Here is a 25,878-nt window from a genome sequence, read left to right as displayed (position 1 = left end):
CCAAATAATCTTGGTTTAAGTTAAGCTGAATTGGCCTGGGTTTGTATTTTTATGGGGACCTCGAGGGGATTTCTGGGCTGTATGCCAGACTGGGAAGAAAAGAAAAGATATATATATACAAACAAACAACATTTTGGAAGAAATCAATTAAAAAACATTACCTGAGTACTATTAAGAAAAATTTATGTCATCATGATTTCAGCTCAAGGCCTCTTTTAAATGTAATATAAATCAAACATTTCAAACTTAGTCAATGTTATGAATTTTGCTCATAATCATATTATTTGTAAAATTTGGGTTTCAAAGTTCATCAGCAATGTTTTTTAAAATATTTTTATATTTTTTTGTATTATAAAACAATGTTGATCTGCTAGTCTCTGTATGGTTGTTTCTCATTCTGGATATTATTATTTCCAAAACTGATGCATTTTTTTTCAGATACCCTCTTCTCGCTGAACTCTATTTGTAATAGCAAATCATTATTTTATTTTTTGGTTTCATTCTTACTTTATTTGCAACGGGTACGGAACTTTTCTTCTGGCAGTCTTACAGCTGCTAGTTCTGGTTGTTCTGTCAACAGTCTGGAGTCTTGTGGCTTCCTTGTCAGGAACTCCAACACCTAGCATGGTCCATGGTAATATTAAACTGACCCGAATGTCAAGTCAGTGTGTCTACAAATTATGTCTCACCATATGTTTATGGATGAGATAGTTTTCATCTGGCTTCTCCTCTACCTCCAGTATGGTTGGACTTCTGGCATATATATATATATATAATAATATATCATATCGCAAGATGTCAAATGGACAGCTAACATCAAAAACATCATTAAAAAAGGACAACAAAGAATGTTCTTTCTGCGCCAACTCAGTAAGCTCAAACTGCCCAAGGAGCTGCTGATCCAATTCTACAGAGGAATTATTGAGTCTGTCATTTGCACCTCTATAACTGTCTGGTTCGGTTCTGCAACCCAACAAGAAAAACACAGACTTCAGAGGATAATTAGAACTGCAGAAAAAATAATTGCTACCAACCTGCCTTCCATTGAGGACCTGTATACTGCACGAATCAAGAAGAGGGCCGTGAAAATATTTGCAGATCCCTCGCATCCTGGACATAAACTGTTTCAACTCCTACCCTCAAAATGACGCTATAGAGCACTGCACACCAGAACAACTAGACACAAGAACAGTTTATTCCCAAATGCTAAACAAATAATTCCCTCAACACTGTCAAACTATTTACTGAATCTGCACTACTATTAATCGTTTCATAGTTCCCATCACCAATCTCTTTCCACTTATGACTGTATGACTATAACTTGTTGCTGGCAATCCTTATGATTTATATTGATATATTGACCATCAATTGTGTTGTAAATGTTGTACCTTGATGAACGTATCTTTTCTTTTATGTACACTGAGAGCATATGCACCAAGACAAATTCCTTGTGTGTCCAATCACACTTGGCCAATAAATTCTATTATATAAAAAAAATTCTATTCTATAATATAATATATTATAGATATATATAATATAATATATTATATATTATATATATAATACAATATCTTTTTGATAAAATCGCTCAGATTCGGGAAGGGTTGGACACAGATTGGGTAGATCCGGACGGGGTGGGGGAGGCAGGTCTTGATGTTACTATCTGGGATGAGTTTGATCCTGTGGCTCCTGAGGACATGGACAGGTTAATGGGGGGATTGAATGCGACCACATGTTTATTGGACCTGTGTCCCTCCTGGTTGGTACTGGCCACCCGGGAGGTGACACGAGGCTGGCTCCAGAAAATTGTGAACGCTTCTTTGATGGAGAGTGTTTTCCCTGCTGTTGAAAGTAGCGGTGGTGAGGCCCCTCCTCAAGAAGCCTTCCCTGGACCCAGCTATTTTAGCAAATTATCGTACGGTCTCCAACCTTCGCTTTGTGGCAAAGGTTGTAGAGAGTGTGGTTGCACGACAGTTGCCCCAGCACCTGGATGAAACTATCTTGATCCATTCCAGTCCGGTTTCCGGCCTGGTCACAGCACGGAAACAGCCTTGGTCGCGCTGGTTGATGATCTCGATCCTCTGTCCTGGTCCTATTAGATCTCTCAGCGGCTTTTGATACCATCGATCATGGTATCCTGCTGCGCCGACTCGGGGGACTTGGAGTGGGGGGCACTGTTCATTGGTGGTTCTCCTCCTACCTCTCCGACCGGTCGCAGACGGTGTTGACAGGAGGACAGAGATCGACCCCGAGATGCCTCTTATGTGGGGTGCCGCAAGGGTCGGTTCTCTCGCCTCTTCTGTTCAACATCTATATGAAGCCGCTGGGTGAGATCATCTTGGAGATCGTCTTGGAGTGAGTTGTCATCTATACGCTGATGATACTCAGCTCTATATTTCCACCCTTACCACCCCAACGAGGCTGTTGAAGTGATGTCCCAGTGCCTGGAGGCCGTACGGGTCTGGATGGGGAGGAACAGACTGAGACTCAATCCCACCAAGACCGAGTGGCTGTGGATGCCGGCGGCCCGGTACAGTCAGCTAATTCCATCACTGACCATTGGGGGAGAGCTATTGGCCCCCACGGAAAGGGCTCGCAATCTGGGCGTCCTCCTGGTTGTACGGCTGTCTTTAGAACATCATATGACAGCCGTCGCCAGGGGAGCTTTTCATCAGGTTCGCCTGATACGCCAGTTATGCCCCTTTCTGGATCGGGCTTCCTTATGCACGGTCGCTCATGCCCTGGTTACATCCCGCCTGGACTACTGTAATGCTCTCTACATGGGGCTCCCCTTGAAGGGTACACGGAGACTCCAACTGGTCCAGAATGCGGCTGCGCGGGTGATAGAGGGAGCACCTTGTGGCTCCCGTGTAACACCCCTCCTGCATAGTCTGCACTGGCTCCCGGTGGTCTTCCGGGTTCACTTCAAGGTACTTGTTATCACCTTTAAAGCGCTCCATGGCTTAGGGCCGGGATATTTACGGGACCGCCTACTGCTGCCATTAGCCTCTCACCGACCAGTGCGCTCTCACAGAGAGGGCCTCCTCCGGATACCGTCAGCTAAACAATGTCGGCTGGCAACCTCCAGGGGGAGGGCCTTCTCTGTGGGGCTCCTACCCTCTGGAACGAGCTCCCTCTGGGGCTTCGTCAACTCCCCGACCTCCGATCCTTCCACCACGAGCTGAAGACGTTGCTGTTTCGAAGAGCAGGACTAGCATGAATGTAGTTTTAAATTGGGGTTTTAAATCAGGGGTTTTAAACGGGGTTTTAAATTTGTATTTAAAAGTTTTAGGCCATCAATTGAATTAATTTTCTATTCTTTTTTGCTGTTTTATATGTATTATATGTTTTCTGTTGTTCTTATTGGCTGTGAACCGCCCTGAGTCCTTCGGGAGAAGGGCGGTATACAAATATAATAATAATAATAATAATAATAATAATAATAATAATAATAATAATAATAATAATAATAATAATAATAATAATAATAGATGTCATCTTCCTCAGAGCATGCAAGCCCCACAATCATGTAGATCATGTATTATTATTGTTGGTTGCATAGTCAGATTTTTTAGACTTGTTTTATCATTTTATCCATCAGACTTCTTCCCAAGTAGATAGGCAGATGTTGTTATTTGATGATGAAGATGAAAAAATTATTTATTCTGTGAAAGTTACGCAATCTGGCTTAGGTCAGCATTATTCAGCTCTGCCTAGCTAGTGTACTTCCTAGTGTATTTTCAGTAATTCCCTTGTATTCTTATACAAACATTCCTCTCTAGATATTTACACTCAAATTTCTGGATTTAATGCATATAGGACCTTATTTCACATTTAATGTCATTCCTTTTTTGTTTTTGTCTGGCGCACTCCTTTTGGATATGTATGTTTGCATTCTTCATGAATTTCATTATTTCATTCTACCAGGTATCTGTGAAAGCTACAAATTCATATTTGTCTTCTTGCATTAAAATGTCTATATTTGTTCTCTTTTTACTGTCCATATTTTGTACATTTGTAATAAGTCCTTGGGTCATGTAATTTGACCTCCGGTTTCCTGCATTTTTTGCCTAACTTTGCATTCTCCATATCCTGCATATCACTACCTGTTCCATTCTCAACACTTCGCATTTAATTATTTGTGGGCCTTCTTTTGCCCCATCCTTTGGCTCAGGTTTATAAACCACCTTCCAAATACATAAAGTACTTCCTAGCTCTTGTGGGAAAATGTCAAAATCCCTCTGTCGAGCCCAGCTCTGGCTCGACACATGATGCTACAGGCATCCAGATCATGGGAGCAGCCCCTAATCAAAGATCCAAAGGGATGACATATCAAGGACTTGTTTGAGGACTTCAGGGATCTGCATTTGGCAAGCATGGGAAAGGAATCAGCACACTGGTGCCAGGGATAGAGGGAGATGAGGGCTGGGCATTAGGAAGAGCTGCTTTAGTTCCGGGATTTAGCAAATGACGTGGCAGCTGATGCTGTCAGACGAGGAGGGAGAGAGCGGCCGGGCGTCCAATCAACGGAGCAGTTCAACCATGGGGCAGGGCATGAGCAGCGTGGGATGTTTAAAAAGGGGCTGAGAGGCAGAAGCTCTCAGCGCTGACTTTATACAGAAAGACCTCGACTTTTACTGAGACCCAGTTTGTAGCAGACCCAATAAACAAAGTCACTATTGGAAAGAAAGCCAAGTTGGCTTGTTTCTTCTCACGGCGCCTGACACAACTGTGGCTGAGAAAGCTGAGACCCTCTTTCTGGAAACGTATCCCTATGAATGAATTTAAATTGCCCTTGTTGGCATTACTCGGGTAGCCAATTTTTATCTATCTTTTCTCTTTTCTTGGGCCACTTCTCTGATATGAAGGAGCAAACATTAAAAAAACAAAACCCACCACTTCCTATGCCCTAATTGTTGTCCTTCTGCCCACTGTTTCTGAGTCCCTTGTGATATATTCAAGGCTACATTTGGCTGGATCGTTTGTTCTCACATGGATCAGTAGGATAGATATTTCTTAATGAGCTTAAAGAGTCTTGGGATTCTTTCTGTCACATCCCAGATGTGTGTCTAGGGACAGCAAGTTATTTCTCTTGACAAACTATTTAGCTAAAAATGGCTTTTTCAGTTCCTGTCAGTAGGGAAACTCATCACCACCCACTCTTCTATTTTTGGGGGGCAAATGGAATTTTATTTAAAGGCTATTTATCCTGCTGCAAATGCCAAGTGGCGTTTGTTCTGGTGAGTATTCATGCACACATATACACACTTTACATTTCTAAGCAAAATAGTTAACTCTTAGAAGGCATGAGAAACAAGAAAAATGTTTTAGAAAAAAGCAGTCAACAGTCCAAACTGGGTTAGTATCATAACATAGTGTACATTGTCAGGTAACCCAAATCTCTCTATAGTTCCTTTGTTTTGGAAAATTAACTCATGGATCAAAGTGAAGTCTTTTTAATTTTAATTTTATTTATTCATTTATTATTTTTCTTTAAACACACCTGCATCAACATGTATGACAGTTACAACCATTCATTTAGTGACTGTTTAAGTTACAATGGCACTGAAAAAGTGACTTATGACCAGTTTTGACATTTATGACTGTTGTAGCATCCCCATGGTCACGTGATCAAAATTTGGGCGCTGGGCTACTAGCATGTATTTATGACAGTTATACTGTCCCGGGGTCAGTTGATCATCATTTGTAACCTTCCCAAATGACTTCTGACAAGCAAAATCAATGGGGGAGGGGTACCAGATTCACTTAACGATCACATAATTCAAGTGCAGTGATTTGCTTAACAGCTGTGGCAAAGAAGGTTGTAAAATGGGACAAAACTCATTTAACAACTGACTTGCTTATCAACAGAAATGTTGGGCTTAATGGTGGCTGTAAGTAGAAGGCTACCTTTTATGCAATTTTTTTGCATTGCATAAAAATTCTATCACAAACAAAAGGAGAGATATAAATGGAATGAATGAATGAATCAAACAAATTCACCGTTCTCAGCTTATACGAAGGTGAATGGATTATGTAACATTGTTATATTTCTTTCTGACAATTTTTTTATTTGCAATTTGCTAGATCCAAGACTCTACCAAAACTCATTTATTCTTATTTGATTGTGTGACAGTATTAACAGTATAGAAAACAAATGGTTTTTCTATGTCAAAGACAGTTCAATAAAAATACAACTGTTGTGGTCTGTCAGCAGCCTACGGTGCTGGCAACGGAATCGGACAGCGATGAGGCAGAGGTGAGGTCAGGGCCATCGAGAAGTGAGGTGCAGACTCCAGAGCCTGATAATAGTGAGGAAGAGGAACTGGAGGAGCCTGTTCCTAATGCTCGCATGAGAAGAGCTGCCAAAAGGCAAGAGAAGCTCAAGCAGAGAGGACAACTCGGGAGTAGGGCCAAGAGATGACTGGCCCCTCCATAAGGTTTAAAACAAGACCAGCACCGGTGTTTCAGCTTGCCGGAAAACAACGTTGTAGCTGCGTTCTTTGCTCCGTTCTCTGCTCTGACTTCTGGACATTTATCAGGAAGGGCCTTTGGCAGTTTGCCTAATTGGACTCAGGTTTGTGATAACCAAAGAATGTGTGTTTGTGAGGCCTTTGTTTTATTTTGAGTTACATGATGCTGGGAATGAAGTAATTCCCAGCTGTTCGAATAAAGTTTATTTTATCACAGACTGAGTTTGTTGCTACCTACTTGGATCTGGGTCACAACAACAACAATGCTAAACACGCATTTTATAACCTGTATGCTTCCATGCACTGTATACCCTGTTCTTTCATATTTTACTGGCATAATATAAGGATGTAGCTATGGAATTTTTAGAACACCAATAAGCCCAAAGGATATTTGGTTAATGAAACGTTGCATGCTTTAATCCTTATTATGTTAAGTCCCAAAGCCCTTAGCTCCAACTCTTAACCTGAGATAGTTTTTGCTATTACCTCCTATGCTTCAAAGGGTGCCTCACTGAGCAGCCAATCCCTAACCCTGAAATGTATTTTGGTTTCTTAATTGCTACATTACTAGCAATTAAAGGGTTAAAATGCAAAAATATTCTATAATGCCACTTCTTAACCAAATAACATATTCACATTTGGCTAAAGGATTCAGTTCTTACCTTTTCTCCTTGCGAAATAATTATTGATTATAACCAATCTCTTAAATGATAAATGAAATAAAACTTTAAAGAGAAAAAAGAAAAAGATGCAAATAAATGTTTTTATACACTTGCTTTTATTTATTAGGTTAACATTTTGACATCCAGTGTTTAAAGACAAATTCACAATGGTATTCAGCTCATGAGAAAAAAAATAACTGGCGACTTATGTATAAAAACTATAGTTTGTAAAAGAAAAATACCAAAACCAGAAGGTGCTTGTCTGTTTTAAAAAGACTGTGTTAAACAGTTTGAAATTAATATTACTGTTTATAAAACTGTAGGAAATAGATTCTAGAGAACAAACAATATTTTTGAAACTCAGAACCCAGAAATTTATAGTAAGGGTGTAATATAATAATAATAATAAAGAAAAATAGCAACATTTATTTTATTTATTGTATTTCTTTAAATAATTAGTGTTATTATTTGCTTATACAGTATATGACATGGTTTTGTTTACTATCTAAATGATGAAGATATATAACTGATGCTTCTAATGTAAAGCCAAATATTCTTTAAATTAATTCAAAAGGTCTATAGTAAGGACTAATTATTAACTATGACAATTGCAGCGCTATGAATAATGTATTTATAGTTGTGCATATTCTACAACCTGAAAATGTGATGATTATTTGTTCTTTACATATTTTCTATGATGCATGGCATCCATTTCTTTTTATTTCCTTTTCTTCTTGTCTAATTATGAAGCCACTTTATGAAATCATGTGGAAATACCAAACTGTTTAAGATCAATTTGTTGATTAAGCTTGCCTATAAATAAAAAAAAAACATGGAATTCATGATGGTTGGCAGGATCCTTAAGGCAGAAAGGAAACCAATCACTTGATTTGTCCTTCAAATACTCATTACTGTATTTTGGCCTTTAAATTGGTTCTAATTTAAGGATCTAAAACTTTTTTTTTTTTTTTTGGTGTTCCACTACAATTTCATACGATTTTCTCAGGTATACCTCTATATTTCATTTGAACCACAATACGCTTTTGTGACAATACATTTCTCATTGTCTCTTGAACCTTGTCTGCAGTTTAACATTCTTAGCGTCTTGAAACCCTTGGCATTAATAAGATATTTATATATGGAATAGAGCCATGTAAAGCATTAAAAGAGGTGAATTTTAAATTATGTTAATGCAAGTTAAGGATTCTTCCTTGAAGGATAAGCAAGCTATACCTTTTGGAAGACTGGCAAAGCTATTTCCAAAGCCATATCCAGCTGTCTATATATGAGTGTGTGCACACACAACTGGCAGTACCTACACAGAATGATATAATGATGGACCCTTGAGTATATTTCAGGTATATTCTTGGCTGTGCTAGTGATTAGGGATCACTAGGGATTAGAGATTTCTCAACTGCTGTATGTTTTCAATTTTGTATTATTGTAATTGTATTTATTTGTTTTTGTTTTTTAGCCTCCCAGAGTCACTTGTTGAGATGGGTGACCATAAAAATTGAATAAATAAAATGAAAAGTGGAGATTCCACAAGGGGGAGCAGTGAGGCAGTCAGTTTTGTGAATGACCTTTAGCTATATAGTAAAATTAGGATTATGGAGACTCCTAACACTGGGAGAACAAACATACAGGTAAAATCCTATCTCAAATATGTAAGGTGATGAATATGAATAGGTATGGAATTTGAGTTTGGGTAAATAGCTGAGTAGATGCAAAAATTCAAGTGCTGTGAAAAATACACCAAAATACTATTGGTGTATTTCATACCAGTAGCATGTATATATTATATAATGCATCACTGGCTAGACAATTCATCCCCATTTCAAAATAAAATAAACCTAAGGAAACATTATATGGGTAACATTTCATTTGACAGACAAGTCACTGGATTGAATTCTGGTCCATACATCTTAAAGCTGCAGAGGTTGAGAAACTCTGCTTTACTCTAATGGGTTTTCAAATAAATGAAAACCTTGTGCTGAGGTACAGCATTAGGTGGATGCTAGGTTTTGATACCTATCCTTTTGATTAGTGCCACTGCACTATATATTTTGCTTTTCAATGTTCCACAATTGTTAACCTTTTTTCTGTGTTGTACACTGCTTACTGGCAGCATAGACTGGGTGAAAAATAAGAGTTCTACAACATAAACACTTTAAATTAGGCTAAATGATAACAGATTTAGTTCCTTAAAAAGCCAGTACAATTTCACATAATGCATAATAAAACAATGCTATTTGTGTCCTCAAAATATGGTGACAGCCACCAATTTAGCTTTAGAATTAATGAAGGAGAAGGGAACCGATAGTTGGACATCATGCTGGGAAACATGCTTTTGATTCTATGGGAGAACAAAAGGAGTTCTGATTAAGGACCAAAAGAGGAGAGAGCTATTACTACTACCCATAGGCCTCTGCTGGTCCATTAGAACAGGGGTCAACCTTGGTCCCTTTAAGACTTGTGGACTTCAACTCCCAGAGACAAAGCTGGCTGAGGAACTCTGGGAGTTGATGTCCGCAAGTCTTAAAGGGGCAAAGGCTGGAGACCCCTGCATTAGAAATATATCCATCCATTGGGGAGAAGAAGGGAGGGGGGAGGGAGAGAGCGAGAGAGAGAGAGGGAAATGCAAGAGTCTATTATAGTATAATTTATTTCCAATGAATACTGTGATTTTAAAAATAGAAAATTTTCTCCAATGAGAAATGTTTTAAGCTTTTTCCTCATGAATCGTATGACTTTGGTTGTAATATTGGAAAACTAAAGTAGCCACAAATAAAATGAAACTGAAGGTGAATTTAACCTGGAATTAGAACAGTTTTTTGTACTCCTCTTACACACATGGGATTTTTAGTATTCTAGAATACTAAATATTTAGTATTTTAGAATACTTATTACGTGCCTGTAATAAGCTTAGCAACTAACAAAAATGCACATCACTGCTTTTCTTATAGTTTCCCTGAGGCAATGTTTATTCAGCTCTAAAAGTTGCACTGGAAACCGGAAAGGGACCTTTTGTCCACCTGGGGGACAAACTAACAAAAATGATAAGTAATAAATAAGAACAGAAGGTTTTTAAAAATACTGTAAAGGGGAGATATACCGTCCCATCATGCAACAAACAAAGAGATATGACACATTCCTATTAAGATGAACAATGTATCTTAATCCATATGAAGTACTATTTCATAAGTAGCAAATTTTACTTAAGTTAAAGATACGGTAATAACTGCTTACCTGACTCACAGGCAAATGTTTTTGATGTCTTATCATGAAAGATAATTGCTACTGCATGCTTCTTGGTTTCTCGAGGCAGTCTGGTTATGTTTTTGATGTTGTGTAACTCTGTTACCTTAAAATTAAGGGATACAGAACATAGTCTTGTTTATAAATAGCAAGATAAACAAATAATACCCCATCTATTTTCATTACAATATTTTCCATCCATCAGAATGGACTTAATTGTAAAGTAACAGTGTATCACTGTAGGAGTGTACAACTCACTTGCTCTAGCCTATGCAATTACTTAATTTTTTTATAAGAGGATTTTTGGAAATAAAATGGATATCCCTATCAAATTTTGCAGTCTTGATTTGGAAATTGTTCACAGTATAAAAGGGCTTGTCAACATTTCTAAAGTGGCAAATTTGTTGTGGAAGCAACACCAAATAGCTTCTGTGTTCTGAAAACCTACAGAAAAATAAAGAGAGCGTATCTTTCTGTTATCCATCACACAAATTAACATGACGCAGAGATTGGCTTTTTTCGCTTTAAAGAGAATTGCTTGTTTTATTGACAGCCAAGATTGACTCAAAGTACACAAATTTAACTTTCATCTTGAACATTTCAATATCAGCCATTCTACTAATTCCCACAAAGTTTTTCTCCATCTGCTGAAGAAATAGGCTATCAATATATAATAACAACTGGCAAGATCATGCAAATAGAACTGAAAACATATTTTTCATTTATAGTTTCAAAAGAAGGAAATACTAATACAACAATCAACATATGTTCAATAATTTGATAAAAGAATAATTCCAAAACGTGGGTGTTTAGCTGCTGCTATTATTATTATTAATTATTATTATTATTATTCTCAACTTTTTAAAGTATAACTCAAGGCAGTGTACATACCTAATACTTTAGCCTCTATTCACTGTATAGTGGATTCAGCATAAACAGAAAACATGTTGAAATATTTTTCTTTAATACTTTCTGCTCAGTACAGATAGACCTCATTTAACAATGCTAATTGGAATCAGAATATTCATCACTAAATGAAGTGGTTGTTAGAACTTCACATGATTGCAATGCTAAATGACAGCAGTTGTGGTAGTCCCGGTTGCAATCATTAGAATAATTTTATAACTTTATTGTCACTTTTAATGTACACTAATCAGCATACATTAAAATGAAATTTCAATGCATACAACTGTCAAAGGGTGACCACATTGTTAGGTAAAGGCCATATGCTTCTTTTTTCTTGCTGGGCTTGCCTCCACTTCAACTCCCAGTCTGACTATCTCCCCCACCTCAGGGAGCTGCCTTGGACAGGTGAAGGAGGAAAAAGAAGAGGAGGAAGAAGATGGGTATGGTATCTGGGATAGGCAAGGGTAGACAGCAGTGGTAAGGCAGTCAAAAGGACAGATTTGTGGAGAGATAGGCAGAAGCACATGCTGCAATCCTAAATGTGAGAAGGCTTGCAAATGCTAGAAATTTGATCACAGAAACAGCAACTGTAACTCCAAGAACTTGAGGTAGCTATCATTCATTCAGCATCATTGTAACTTTGAATGGTCACTGAATGAATGGTCATTAAGTGAGGACTACCTGTTTCTTTAAACAGATATTTCAACAATGAAAGCCTTTTTACTTAAAATTGAACTTAATAGGATTCATTTTTTATAATGTATAGAACTGCTCATTTTGTTCATGTGATATAATAAAAATAACTTTAATGTATTTTACATAGACAAGCGTCCAAATCAATGGTCCATTCATTGTGGACTGTCACTTCCCTCCAGGGACCTGGAAGGCATATTCTACAAACTGGAATTGAAGAGCCTAGCCAAATTATAGAAATTCTGCCATTATGACAGACATCAAGATTCTTCTTGTTCAAGATTCTCTTGTTTGGAACAAGGGAACTCGCAGAGGAGCAAGCTGATTTTATAAAAGACAGACTTACCATTTATCAGTGCCTAATACTCCACCATCTCATCAAAAAATAATCCTCCTGAACACAAACTTTGTTTATACTGCCTTCACAGACTTCAAAGCAGCTTTTGATTCTATATCCCAACTTAAACTATGGGAAAAACAGGAGGTCTTCTTGATTTACTGATGTTTACTTCACCTAATATGTATGCTCTATGAAGGGACCTTAGTCAAAATAAGATGAAACTCCCAGGGCCATCTTACCACTGTGATTGAAACTGAGAAAGGTGTCAAGCAAGGTTGCCTATTAGCCCCAGTCCTATTCAATTTCTATACTAATTCCCTGGTAGCTGGGCACAAACTTTCACCCTCCAAAAGTGGCTAGAAGACACATCTTTGTTGTAGCCTAGGTGGACAATGTAGCAATACTTTCAAGAATACTTACAAGCCTTAAAAGAACACTGAGAGCGCTAACACAATATTTCAAAGAAGAAAGACCAGCTAGACTTCAATTATCAGAAAACTAAAATCATGGCATATGCCAAAAGCTACTTCTAGAGCATAGATAGCTAGTCTCCTATTTCAAATACCCGGGAGTGTACCGCTAACAGTAGGAAACCCATTGGGACAACATTACTGAAAATATAGAGAAAAGCTCATCAGTTATCCTTAAATTCCTTAAGGCAAGAGGTGGCGACTAATACCTAAAGCACTCAGATTATTGCAACTGATAGCACAACTTTGTTATGATATCCAGCTAGACCTCTTCTTTAATTTTGCACCATTAGAATTTGTTCAACCCAAATCTCTTAAGATTGGCCCTTCATCCTTAATTGTGCAGAAATGGACAGATTTACCTTGGAGCTCAAGGATAAAAGTGAAGCAGCATACTACGAAATCTGGACCAAATTTTATGAATGGTTGGATAGGAATAGGAATGCTAAAATGAAGGTGTAGTGAATGTCTAGAAATGGGTATGTCAATGTATGTTAAACTTGTATGTGAGATATTGAGTATGGATGTAGCTTATTTAGGAGGAATTAACCTATATACTTGACATGTAAGAAGTAATGTAAATTTGTACAAAGATAAAGAAGTATATTATTTATTATCATAAATTTGATGACAATGTTTAAAACCAGAGACATTAAACCATGTCCATTGTTTTTAATTTGAATTACTAATAAAAAACTTAAAAAAAGAAAAGATTGACCCTTCAAGTTCCAAAATGCATCTCTAATGCCACCCTGAGATTGGGAGATGAGCCCCATGAAAGCAGAGGCTAGAATGTAGGTGATATACTCAATCATAGGCTCAGACTATCTTTTTTTGCCCTCAGCCCTTCTGATGGAATTAATTATGGAATTAATTATGGGAAATGATTCTCAGACCACATGTAAAAAGGCATGTGGAAATTTAAAATTTCATCCTTGGGTTTCCCTACAAGTTTTCTACTCAGTATCGGATATGATCAGGGAAAAGAACTCATTAAACCGTAGCACCTAGTTAGATCCAAGTGTGTAGCAGATGGGGTGCCACTTGGATCTAACTAGGTCCTCAACCTTTATCGCTAGTGAACCCAAAAGGATTCTGCCTCCCCTAAGGACATACGTAACTAAACTCGAAGTACCCAACTATCTTGGCATGATTCGTTCCTCAAGTCTCCTTGAAGGCTGATACAGGAAGATTCCCTATTTGGAGATAAAATGCAACTGACTCTGAACATACAGAAAGCACATGATTCTCCATTGTCTGCATTGCAGAGTCATTTGTACTAGCCTCATTTCATCACTATTACATAAATACCCACCCAAGTAGCAGCAAGGTAATTCTACACCTTGCTTTCAGGTATTAATCATGCTCTAACATGTAATATTTCCAAGTTCTATGCAGCAGTCCATCATATGATGATGATCTGTGTCATAAATTAGTCTTAATGGGTATCTAAATTCATAATGCCTGTCATACTAGGATACATAATAGTGCATAGTGTGATAGACTTATTCTGCCCAACTTTTATGATCTCTCTATACTCATCTAATCCTCCTATTTCTCCTTTTAGATTTATTTTATGCTTTTATTTTTTTATCTACATTTTCTGTTTTACAATTGTGATTATTTTTAAGACAGATATATTTTCTATGGTTTTCAGCAGACTGTACACCACACTTTTTAGGTTTGTCTTTGTAATAAATAGAATAGAATAGAATTTTTATTGGCCAAGTGTGATTGGACACACAAGGAATTTGTCTTGGTGCATATGCTCTCAGTGTACATAAAAGAAAAGATACGTTCATATATACGTAAATATATGACTTGATTGTGATATGGACAAGTCACACAAGGACTTCAGACTATTGGATACCCAGAATAGTTCTACATACCCCAACACTGTTATTATAAATTTTGCTATTTGTTGGACACAAAACTGCTTCTGGGCTTAAATTACTATGATTATAAAGTCTAGTCAGTTTGACAGCACTAGTCCTCATTATAAACAATCATTATTTTCACAGCACTAAAGCAGACAATTCTTAGTTTGGAGGCAATCTACTTTACCGGATATGTGTGCTATTGCTTAAATCCATTTGCTAGAATTGTGGCTATACAAGGTTTGTGGCTATACAAGGTTTCCAGGCTATGAACCCTTGCATTCATCAACCTTTATAACAAATATTTAAATAAATACCAAATATATTTAAATTATCTTAATTTTTTTTCAGGTCTATGCTGATACTCAACGTACTACAGAATCACAGGTATGTCTCTATTTTATTTTATTTTTGCAAGTCTACAGCTTGTACAGAACTTCAACCAGTTTATGTTTATTCTAGCTCCTTCTAAAATGACCAAATAGCTAGGTATCTCTTGGGAATTCATGAGGTTGCAGAAATTCACTAAGTTGTGAAATGAAATCTTTATTTACCCTACCTTTATCCCAATCCCCAAATCCTAAGAGGCTGTTCTTTTCTATTACAAGATAAGAGAACTTCAAGGTTCTTTTTTAAAAGCAAATGAATAGATCAAGAGTTGACAGATCCATGTTCAGGGCTATGTATTGGTAAACCGGAACACAAAAGCCCTTTAGAACAGCAAGAATGTGAAATAAAGGAAAGATACACAAATACTAGGGCATTGGAAGTGCCATGTTCGAAACAGATTTGTGGTTTTATAAAGAAAAGAAATGCTGTTAAGGTATTAGAGGCATAGATTGATTGGGGATAAATCCCTCTTACAAAAATCATTTTGCTTTCCTGGAACATGGAAATGCAAAGATTCCTGGTGTAAAAACAATGCTGGTTATATTGTGGATTTCAAAGAAAAGCTATCATATCACTATTTCTGAAAATGCCAAGATCAGGAAGAAAATAAGATTATATACAGTAAAAGGTTCTGAATTATAAAAATTGTCAGCAGGTAAATAGTATCAAAAAATGTTTCCTGGAACTCTTGCATTTTCTTCTGAAATAAGTTGATTTGTCCCAAGTTACTCAAAAGAGCCTAGGACCTTAATTTTGAGTCTTCCTAACTCCTTCCTGAGGACATATGTCTTCATCAACTTCTTAGTGAAATTCTTTGCTACTGTATCATACAAGACATGTGAACATAGCTAACAATTCAAATTCTTGGCTGCAACTATTTCATGGGAATTAAACATATATTAGTCATGCTCCAAATTTGAAAGGTATATTGAATTAATGCACAACACTTTCACATTTGGATGAGCATGGCAATATCACCAGAGTGGGCATGACAAGGAGTTAAAAGTTTACAAAGAAAAATATCTTTTGTAGACTTCAGGACATGGCAGGCAGTATTTTACAGTAACAAAATGGATAGGTCCCTTTTGGAAGTACTGGGGGGTTGTAGTAGCAAAATGATTGTTTTAATAAGATGCTCATGTTGCTCTTTAATATGGGGAAAAATCATATCGATGAAAATCAATCACACAATTTGTGGATATTCTGGGAATGGTGGATTTCCAATGCTAATACTCTGTTTCCCCCAAACTAAGACATCCCCTGATGATAAGCCCAATCAGGCTTTTGAGTGTATGGCAATAAGGCCAAGGGCTTATTTCAGGGTTCAAAAAAAATATAAGACAGGATCTTATTTTTGGGGAAACATGGTATATGAAGTCAACAATGGTCAGTGTTATCTGATGCATTCTTGAGCTGATAAATGAAATGCTGACTATCAACATATGAAATATCTTCTATTCTGGTTTCTCACTAATTCCCATGAAAAATCTTCATAGCTGCTCAAGTAAGATATTTAAGATGGATAGGTTAATTAGGTTAGTCAGGTAACAGCCTACATCCGTGATGGCAAACCTATGGCATGTGTGCCAGGGGTGGCATGCAGAGCCCTCTCTGTGGGAACGTGCACCGTCACCAGCTGCTCTTCTGGTTTCTGTTTTTGGGCCTGGAAAATGGCCTGTTTTGGGGGTGTTTTTTGGACCAAAAACGGCCCGGAAAACAGCCAAAAAACAGGCATGTGTGTACCAGCCAGCTGGTCTTCGGGTTTCTGGCACTCCGGTGCATGCATGCGCATGCATGCACATTCTGGTTTGGGCACTCGGTGTTCTGTCCCCTCCCAGCCTCAGCCATGCGAGCTGGCTAAATGAGCCAGTAATTGAGTTCATGGCTGCTATCAGTCCTGGCAGGGAATCTGCAGCTGCCTGCCAAAGTCTCCCTTAACTTGGGGTTGCCGGGCAACCAGAAAGTCAGCAATCCAGGCCGAATGTTCAGCTCAATTCTCCACGAGTCAAAGAGTTCAGGTCACTTCTCCACGAGTCAAATAATTCAGCTCAATTTTTGCTCGTCACAGAGTAGAAGAGCAGCCAGGGCTGCTTTTATACTCTGTGGGGTGTGGCTCCGTGACTCAGCACTCTTTAGGCCTGCCCCCCACTTCCTTTGTTGTAGCCACCTCTCGTATCTCTGAAACTGGGATCTAGCCAGGCCTGGTTGCCTTCAGCCGGGTCTGGCAGTGTGGCCTGGGGGGTGGGGACGGAGGCCTCGTTATCTCCTGCACCTGGCCTGCCTCTGGCTCCTGGAGCTGAGCAGGAAGAGCCAGTGCTCCAGAGGTAAGTCCTGATGGCCCTTTCCCCTCACTTTCCAAGTCACTTTCTGGCAGGGGGCCTGGCTCGGGGGGCGCAGACACAATACTCGGTGTCAAACAGGTTCACCATCATTGGCCTACATCCTTGTCTCATTCATTCGCTGATATGAAGTCAATTTATTTCAATATATTTCATCCAGATTGCAGCTTTCTGCCCTGTGTACAGGTTTTCAGATAAGGACAATGGGACGTTCTGGGGTTCCCATTATTGTAAGGGCATGTCTCAGCTTTACATGGTCTATAGTTTACTGAGAGCCTTTGTATAATCAATGATGTATATATTGAGCCTGTCCTTTGCCATTACATTGATATTTCTGGAATTGTTACTTGTGATCCCATATGAATGTGCCACATCTCTTATTGCCTCTCCTGGTAAACTGTAATTGAATGGATGCTAATCTTTACCTATTCTTACCATGTGATTTCATTACATAAATCTTATTTCTATTGAAGTTGTAAACACGATTCACTAACACTTGCTCATGTAGATTTCCATTCTTGAGAAAAACATGCTACAAAAAGTACAAGGTTAAATAAGACCAAAATGCTCCCTCCTAAACAGAGAATATTGTTCCAAATCGGTAATAATATTCCTGGCCCACTGGGACAAACTATATGCTCAACCAAGTTTTTTGGTTTATTAGTCTATAATTTCTTATGAAAGCTGAACCAAAAGAATTTACTACAAAAATAAGTTTAAAACTAGGATCAAATGTGTTTGCAATCCTAGAGGGAAAAATACTTTTAATTAAGCTAGAAATCATGGGAAATGGGGTTTAATAACTGTGAAAATCACTTATACTGGCCATTAATAACAGATCCAAGAAATCTTGGATAAGAAGCACTACACTTAAACCAAGCTATGTTATCACTGTACATGAAGTCATACTTTGCTATCTAATCCTAAACCTATCACTGAGTAATTTTCTGTGTTAATTGTCTTATCCCTTTTAAGCCATTTAAGTAAGTTAAAAGCTATTCTAATATATGAATCTATAAATTAATTACATCGTACATGAAAGGGTAGTTTTTTTCTTTCATTCAGACTCTGATCTCTTTTAATCCTTTTACTTGCCTTTATATTTGTTTCTTGCTCCACAACATATAATGTGATAAAATTCTTTAAAGTCATTAAAATATTTTTAAATGGTTGTTATCATAGTTTTCTATTAAGAATCAACAAAAGCCACAATTTTACTTCAGATTAAGTCAGAAATTTCAGAAATCTTCTAAAAATAGTTAAACCCTCAAAAATATCTTTCATAATAAACAACTATTAAATAGAATTTAGAAGACAACAACAGTACAGGTAAATTGATAAACCTTTGTTTCATGGATAGTCTAGTACAGTGATGACTAATGTTTTCCGGACCAAGTGCCTAAAGCACACGGCCAAACCCCCAAAATGCAATGCATGCGTGGCCCCCTACATGTGCCCAGCCCCCACGCATGTGTGCACCGACTCCCACATGCACCCTGCCCCTGCACACATGCCCCCACATGCGCCCTGCCTCCACACATTCCCCACCCTGCGCATGTGCATGCATCCCTGCATGTGCCCTGCCCCCCCATGTATGCACAGCAGGGATCCAAAGATCAGCTGGCCAATGGGAGGTACACGTGCATGTGCAGAGGGGCTGAACTGGGGCGATGGCTTGTGTGCCATTAGGAAGGGCACTGCGTGCCACTTCTGGCATGCGTGCCATAGGTTTGCCATCATGGGTCTAGTAGAATTGGGAGTGTTTTTGTACTCATATTTTACTCATATAGTCTCTGAACTGTGCCTTTTTCAAAAAAAATAGTAGAAGTGGTTAAGTATAAACGCAGGGTTAAATGGCTTTTTTTTTTTTTTTACCAATCAGATCTCAATGGAAACAGAATTGGGGAGGAAGGTTCATCTCTTCTCTGAAGCAAGTTTTTATACACTCTTGAAATGTCCAAAATATTTAAGAATTTTCCAAGCCATTTGAATTTAGGATTTTATGTGAGGCTAGTTTAAAAATGTGAGATACATTTTTAATGGCAAAAAATATAGTTTCAATTTTTGTTTGGAAATAACTGACATGTGTAACTTGGCAACTTAATTGTTCAGCCTTGATTGTAAATATTTTATAGACAAACACCATGGTGTGTTATGAAAACTACTGATTTATTCAACAGTGTCTGCAGGGGAAGCAAGGTGTAATTGTTCTTTTTCCCTCCCCCTTTGGTAAGTGTGTTGATGTGGCATAGAGGGGATAGGAATTCAATTATGCTGCCATGCCCATCATCTTCTCTTTTGTGCCCCTAGGATGCTGCAAAACATTTCTACAAATGTCTTCAATATGAACAGTCTGGTGTACAACTATGAAATTCAACCTGTTTAAATGGTTTACTTTCTCTGGAAAAATTTCAACCCTCACGCAGTAGCTATTTTAATTGCAGGACCTACATTTTTAATAGTTCAAATATGGTCTGTTATAATTGTTTTCCAACTAACTTGACTAACTAACAAGGCCCACTATATATGCATCTTGAAGTCAAAATAATGCTTACTTTTTCCTAATGAAAATTGTTTTTGAAATGGAGCATATTTAAATATTTCTACATATTCCTGTACATCATAAACACAATGCTGCCATTTTGTTCTGAATCATTTTTCTGGTTGATACTTGGTTCATGTATTTATAAATTAGGGTGATGAAACAAGCCTTTGCATTTTGCTTTACATTTTATAAAATGGCAGAAATGTGTGAAATTAAAGTTATTCTAAAACCATAGAGCCAAACATCTAACTTGGCAAAGAATGGAAAAGATCTCCTATTGAAGCAAGAATATGAAACAATATTAAGTTGGAAGTTTTTCATTATTGTAATCCATATAGTACCTATGAATGCATGCAATTCAATTTAATTTAAATGCATTTCATGCTATGCCTTATTCAAATTGAAATATAAATGAATATGCATAAGAATATATGAGATATGATTACTGATATTATGGTTCATCACACAGCTAGCCATATGTTTAGAATGGATCTGGAATTTTTGTCCACCTATAGAGTTCTTTCAAAGGACCTACCGGAATTTTTGGACTGCAAGACGTAATTTTTTGTCTCCCAAAAGGGGGTGAAAATGTCTGTGTATCTTATAGACTGAATATTGCTGAAGTCCTGTTCACCCGCCAGCCATTTTTTTGCCTCTGCACGTGCCATTTTTGGGCCTTTTTGCGGTCTTTTCAGGCCCATTTTCAGGGTTTTTTTCAGCCTATTTTTGAGGCTTTTTGGCTCGTTTTTGAGGCTTTTTTCAGCTCATTTTTGAAGCTTTTTTCAGCCTGTTTTTTTCAGCTTTTTTAGGCCCTTTTTTGGATTTTTTTGGCCCATTTTGAAGACTTTTTTGGCCCATTTTCGAGGCTTTTTTTGGCCAATATTTTTTTGAAAAAAAAAAAAAGCTTCAAAAATGGGCTGAAAAAAACCTCAAAAATGAGCCGACAAAACGGGCTGAAAAAATACTCAAAAATGGGCTGAAAAAAGCCTAGAAAATGGGCAGAAAAAAGCCTTGAAAATGGGCCAAAAAAAGGCTAGAAAAGGCCTGAAAATGGAGCTTGCGGAGGCCCAAAACTTTTTTTCATTGAAATTTTCTTCTAAATTTAGGTGCCTTTTATAGTCAGATGCATCTTATAGTCTGAAAAATACAGTAGATAGGCAAATATTTTGTTAAAGATATTGTTGCAGAATATAAATTGTTCTGAGTAAAATCGCCTTTTGCAATTGACTGATGGTAATTTTGTTAATGTTAAGGGTGTTTAAGTGGTACTCCAATTGTTATGGGTTGCACACAATGCACCTATCACTGATGATGATATCATTACTATTTTTATTATTCCCTGCTCACAACAATGTAAAGTCATAGCTGTAAGTTCTTTAGCTGGTCTTCATGCAGCTTTTTTAAAGTTTTTTAAGAAACTTAAGAGTTTTTTAAGAAACTAGGATGTTGACCTAGAATATGTGCATATATGAACAGTGTGGCCTTTTGCAATTGAGAGATGGAATTTTGTCAAGGCACTGATTTTCTACGTTGTCACCCAGTGCACTAAGAACCAATGGGATCTTTCAGTTTTGACTTTCAATCCTCATACTTTGTTATTGTCTCCAATTCTTTGTCTCCTATTCTACTATCTCTGATATTGCCACATCACTTTCTTCTTTTCAACCACAGTTATATCTGGGGTGTTATGAGCCAAGTTATTAGCAGTTTATGTTCAGAAATGCCACAATATTTTAGCCTGCTCATTTTCAACTACTTTGTCAACTCTATGTTGCCAACAATTTTTCATTACTGGTACATGATATTTTTTACAGATGTTCCAGTGAATCATTTTGGTAACTATATTGTATTCTTGTTTATAATCAGTTTGTGTAATCTTGCACAAGCTGAGCATATGATTTACTCTTATTATTATTAAACAAATTTATATAGCCTCTCAACTCAGACACAGATGACTCTGGATGGCTTACTGTTATGTCCTGCACCGGCAGTGGCGGCCCCTAGTGGTGGAGATGATTTCTTGTTCTGTTCTGATTGGCTCCCGCTTTGACAGCCGAGTATAAAAGGGCTGTCAAAGCAGGCGCGCTGTTCTTGTGTTGTTGCTGGTCTCTGTGAGTTAAAAATAAACGCTATGTGTGAACATCTGTGGAGCCTCAATTATTACGGAACCCACAGAATATAATACTTACAACATTAAAATCCACAACATACAAAACCATATCACAATATAAAAACAACACATACAAATCACAACATAAATAGCACTACATGTATCCTGAGAAGCAACTATATGACTTCTTGTCACTATAACAGTGATTGGGTTTAGCTACAAATTTAAAAGAGTTAATTGCCACTTTCACTTAATTATTACAAAAGTGAAAAGCAATTAAAGTCTCAAACTAATAAGATTTTTCTTGAGGAAAGACACAAACTCAAATATTAGTTCCTAAGGTCCCAAACACACTTTTGCATTTTCTTTACTATCAAGCTCTGCAAAAAATCTTTTCCATATTTAACAGAAAATATCTAGTGATCACAATACAATATTAAATATGTACATCTGAAAATCTATACTCTGAACAGATACATGGGAAAAGATGGTGAGGGAATGAAACCAGTGTTTCACACCTTAAAAAAAGAAATTTAAATTTTGAATAAAGCTACTGATGAAATATTTCTATATGGTTGAAGAATGGAAGCATTCCTAAATGGTCATTTCAGAAACAATTCAATTCAAACTAAAAGCAGTAAGTATCCGGTTGATTTGGTTCCTGGATATCTTGATAGGAGAACTCAGAGATCTTAACCAACAAGAATTTTAACAGATGATTTATAGCAGCTTAAAGACATTTTTTGCTCAAGTTTTTATACCTAAAACTCAACATCATTCCAAAAAGTAGAGTCAACTTTATGAATGCTTACAGTATATCATTATAGCTCTATTAGTCATTAAGGTGTCAAATTCTTTGCTTCTGTGATGTAGTCTAGCACTGTAGAAATAAAATAATTTGCCGGCTTCAATCTCCCAAGGACCGGTGCGTTCTCACAGAGAGGGTCTCCTCAGGGTGCCGTCAGCCCTCCAGGGGGAGGGCCTTCTCTGTGGGGGCTCCTACCCTGTGGAATGAGCTTCCCCCTGGACTCCGACAACTGCCCGACCTTAGGACCTTTTGCCGCGAACTTAAAACCTATTTGTTTCATCTTGCTGGACTGGCTTAACTTTTAAAAACTTTTAAATGGTTTTATTTGGGTTTTTAAATTTTAGTGATTTTATAGGGTGTAATTGTATTTTAGCTTTGCCAATTGAATAAGTTTTTTAGGGGTAGTTTTTAATTATTGTATGGGTTTGCTTTGTATTTTAACTGGCTGTTCACCGCCCTGAGTCCTTAGGGAGAAGGGCGGTCTATAAATTAAAATATTATTATTATTATTATTATTATTATTATTATTATTATTATTATTATTATTATTATTATTATTATTATTATTATTATGAATAAGTTAATCCTTACTTTTATTTTATTTTTGTTAATTATTTTAAATGTTTTTAGTACCCTACACTTTATTTATGCAATACCATTCTGATAAAGGAAGAACAGAAATGTACTTGAATCTGCAATTCTACATGGAATCCAAAGCTGGGGGGGAGAACACATTTTAAAAGACTGCATTATTTATATTACTTAAGAACATACTTAAGCATGACACTGTCTCTTTCAGCCAACACAATCAATCTACTTGATCAGTGCAAATTATGCATATTGGTAGCTTCATCAGGCAATAAGGCAGTATCATCAAGCCAAGATATTTCACTTTGTTTCCCAAAACACATACCAGTAGCACTGCCAGAACTGCAGAACTGCTGCCTAATCCATAAAGGCTGCCAGCAGAATAAAATTACATTCTCTATGCCAACAGCACAGTGGAAAAGCCAAAACATAATGTATGACTGCTATGCAGGGTTTCTAAAAACCTGAGAGAATAAGAAAGGTGTTCATATATCAAACCTCACTGTACAGTTTAACTGCTATTTAAAGACTAATATTCACCATTTTAATAATACATTAAAATTATCCAAATAGCATTGAAAAATGATTTCACCAGCTGTTATGTTAATGAAAAAGAGGTAAAACTGAAGCAATATACCATAAAACAAAACTGTCAGAACATTTTCCTCTGTCACCAATGTTGCTATAAAAATCTGTTTGTTCACTAATAATGAGAAAATATCATCTACAGTTCTATTCCTCTCCTTATCTTTAACCCTTGAGGATAAAACATTTTCAAATCGGCATCAATAGTTTTAAAACTTATGTTTTTTCTCATGTGGCATTTATAATACACTGAATATACATGTTATTGCTTCAAAAATCTCGATAGACCTGACAGGATGGAAAATATCATGAATACAGCAGACTGTAATTTTAATGTAATTTTGAAACAAGGAGACAGGGAGATTTTCAACCTGTAAATTCATTTTTAGAAATACTAAGTAAGAATGTACTATGACTAATTTTAATGTATTTCTAATCAACTGTTTATCTGCTCTTATTGTTATAATTGTATGTTGGTATCTTTGAAAGTTGTTTAACTACATTTTACTGTAATTATAATGAATTCTATTTCATGTAAATTATTGGTAATTTTTAATGGTTTTTTTGTGTGCGTGAATTTCTGGTTAATTATGATTTTCTGTTTTTAACCTTATGATTTTAAAAATACATTTTGTCTATTAGAATAGAATAGAATAGAATATTTTAATTTGTATACCGCCCTTCTCCTGAAGGACTCAGGGCGGTGAACAGGCAGATAAAATACAAACATACACAATAGTAAAAACAACCCTTAAAAAACTGATTTAAATTTGCCCAGATATTAAAATAAAATACACCCCCATAAAATTACAAAAATTTAAATTTTAAAAACCCATCAAAAGTCAATTAAAATTTAAAGATAAAAAATCAAGCTAGTCCAGCCATACGAAATAAATAGGTTTTAAGTTCGCGGTGAATGGTCCTAAGGTCTGGTAGTTGTCGAAGTCCGAGGGGAAGTTCGTTCCACAGGGTCGGAGCCCCCACAGAGAAGGCCCTCCCCCTGGGGGCCGCCAGTCGACACTGTTTGGCTGACGGCACCCTGAGGAATCCCTCTCTGTGGGAGCGCACCGGGCAATGGGAGATCGAGGCCGGCAGTAGACGGTCCCGTAAATAACCCAGTCCTAAGCCATGGAGCACTTTAAAGGTGGTAACCAATACCTTGAAGTGCACCCGGAAAACAACAGGTAGCCAGTGCAGTCTGCGCAGGATAGGTGTTACATGGGAGCTCCGAACCGCTCCCTCAATAACCCGCGCAGCCGCATTCTGGACTAGCTGAAGTCTCCAGGTGCTCTTCAAGGGGAGCCCCATGTAGAGAGCATTGCAGTAGTCCAGGCGAGAGGTAACGAGAGCATGAGTGACCGTGCATAAGGCATCCCGGTCCAGGAAGGGACACAACTGGCGGATCAGGCGAACCTGATAAAAAGCTCTCCTGGAGACGGTCGCCAAATGATCTTCAAAGGACAACCGACCATCCAGGAGCACGCCCAAGTTGCGTACCTTCTCCATCGGGGCCAATGACTCACCCCCGACAGACTGTACCGAGATGCCGGCATCCACAGCCACTCCGTCTTGGAGGGATTAAGTTTGAGCCTGTTCCTCCCCATCCAGACCCGTACGGCTTCCAAACACCGGGACAGCACTTCGACAGCTTCACTGGGGTGGCCCGGGGTGGAAAAGTACAGCTGAGTGTCATCAGCATACAGCGTACAGTTGGTATCTCACCCCAAAGCCACTGATGATCTCACCCAGTGGCCTATTGTAGGTTGCCCCAAACCTCGCCATGTGGATTGCAAACCAATATTGTATAATCTGTAAACAAATGTAGAACATACGT

The 25,878-nt window shown here is 37.6% G+C and overlaps 1 protein-coding gene across 2 annotated transcripts in view; it reads right to left on the bottom strand.

Annotated features, from left to right (window-relative positions):
- DOK6 (docking protein 6) overlaps nt 1–25,878 on the bottom strand; it is a 205,984-nt gene that overhangs the window by 79,473 nt on the left and 100,633 nt on the right. For both annotated transcript variants that reach the window (XM_058178568.1, XM_058178567.1), the window contains exon 3: nt 10,385–10,499. In XM_058178568.1, the coding sequence (XP_058034551.1) occupies nt 10,385–10,499 (115 nt within the window). The remainder of the gene's footprint in view (nt 1–10,384; nt 10,500–25,878) is intronic.

This window comes from Ahaetulla prasina, chromosome 3 (assembly GCF_028640845.1).
Source record: "Ahaetulla prasina isolate Xishuangbanna chromosome 3, ASM2864084v1, whole genome shotgun sequence".
Taxonomy (NCBI): domain Eukaryota; kingdom Metazoa; phylum Chordata; class Lepidosauria; order Squamata; family Colubridae; genus Ahaetulla; species Ahaetulla prasina.
This window is presented reverse-complemented; position numbering and strand designations above follow the sequence as displayed.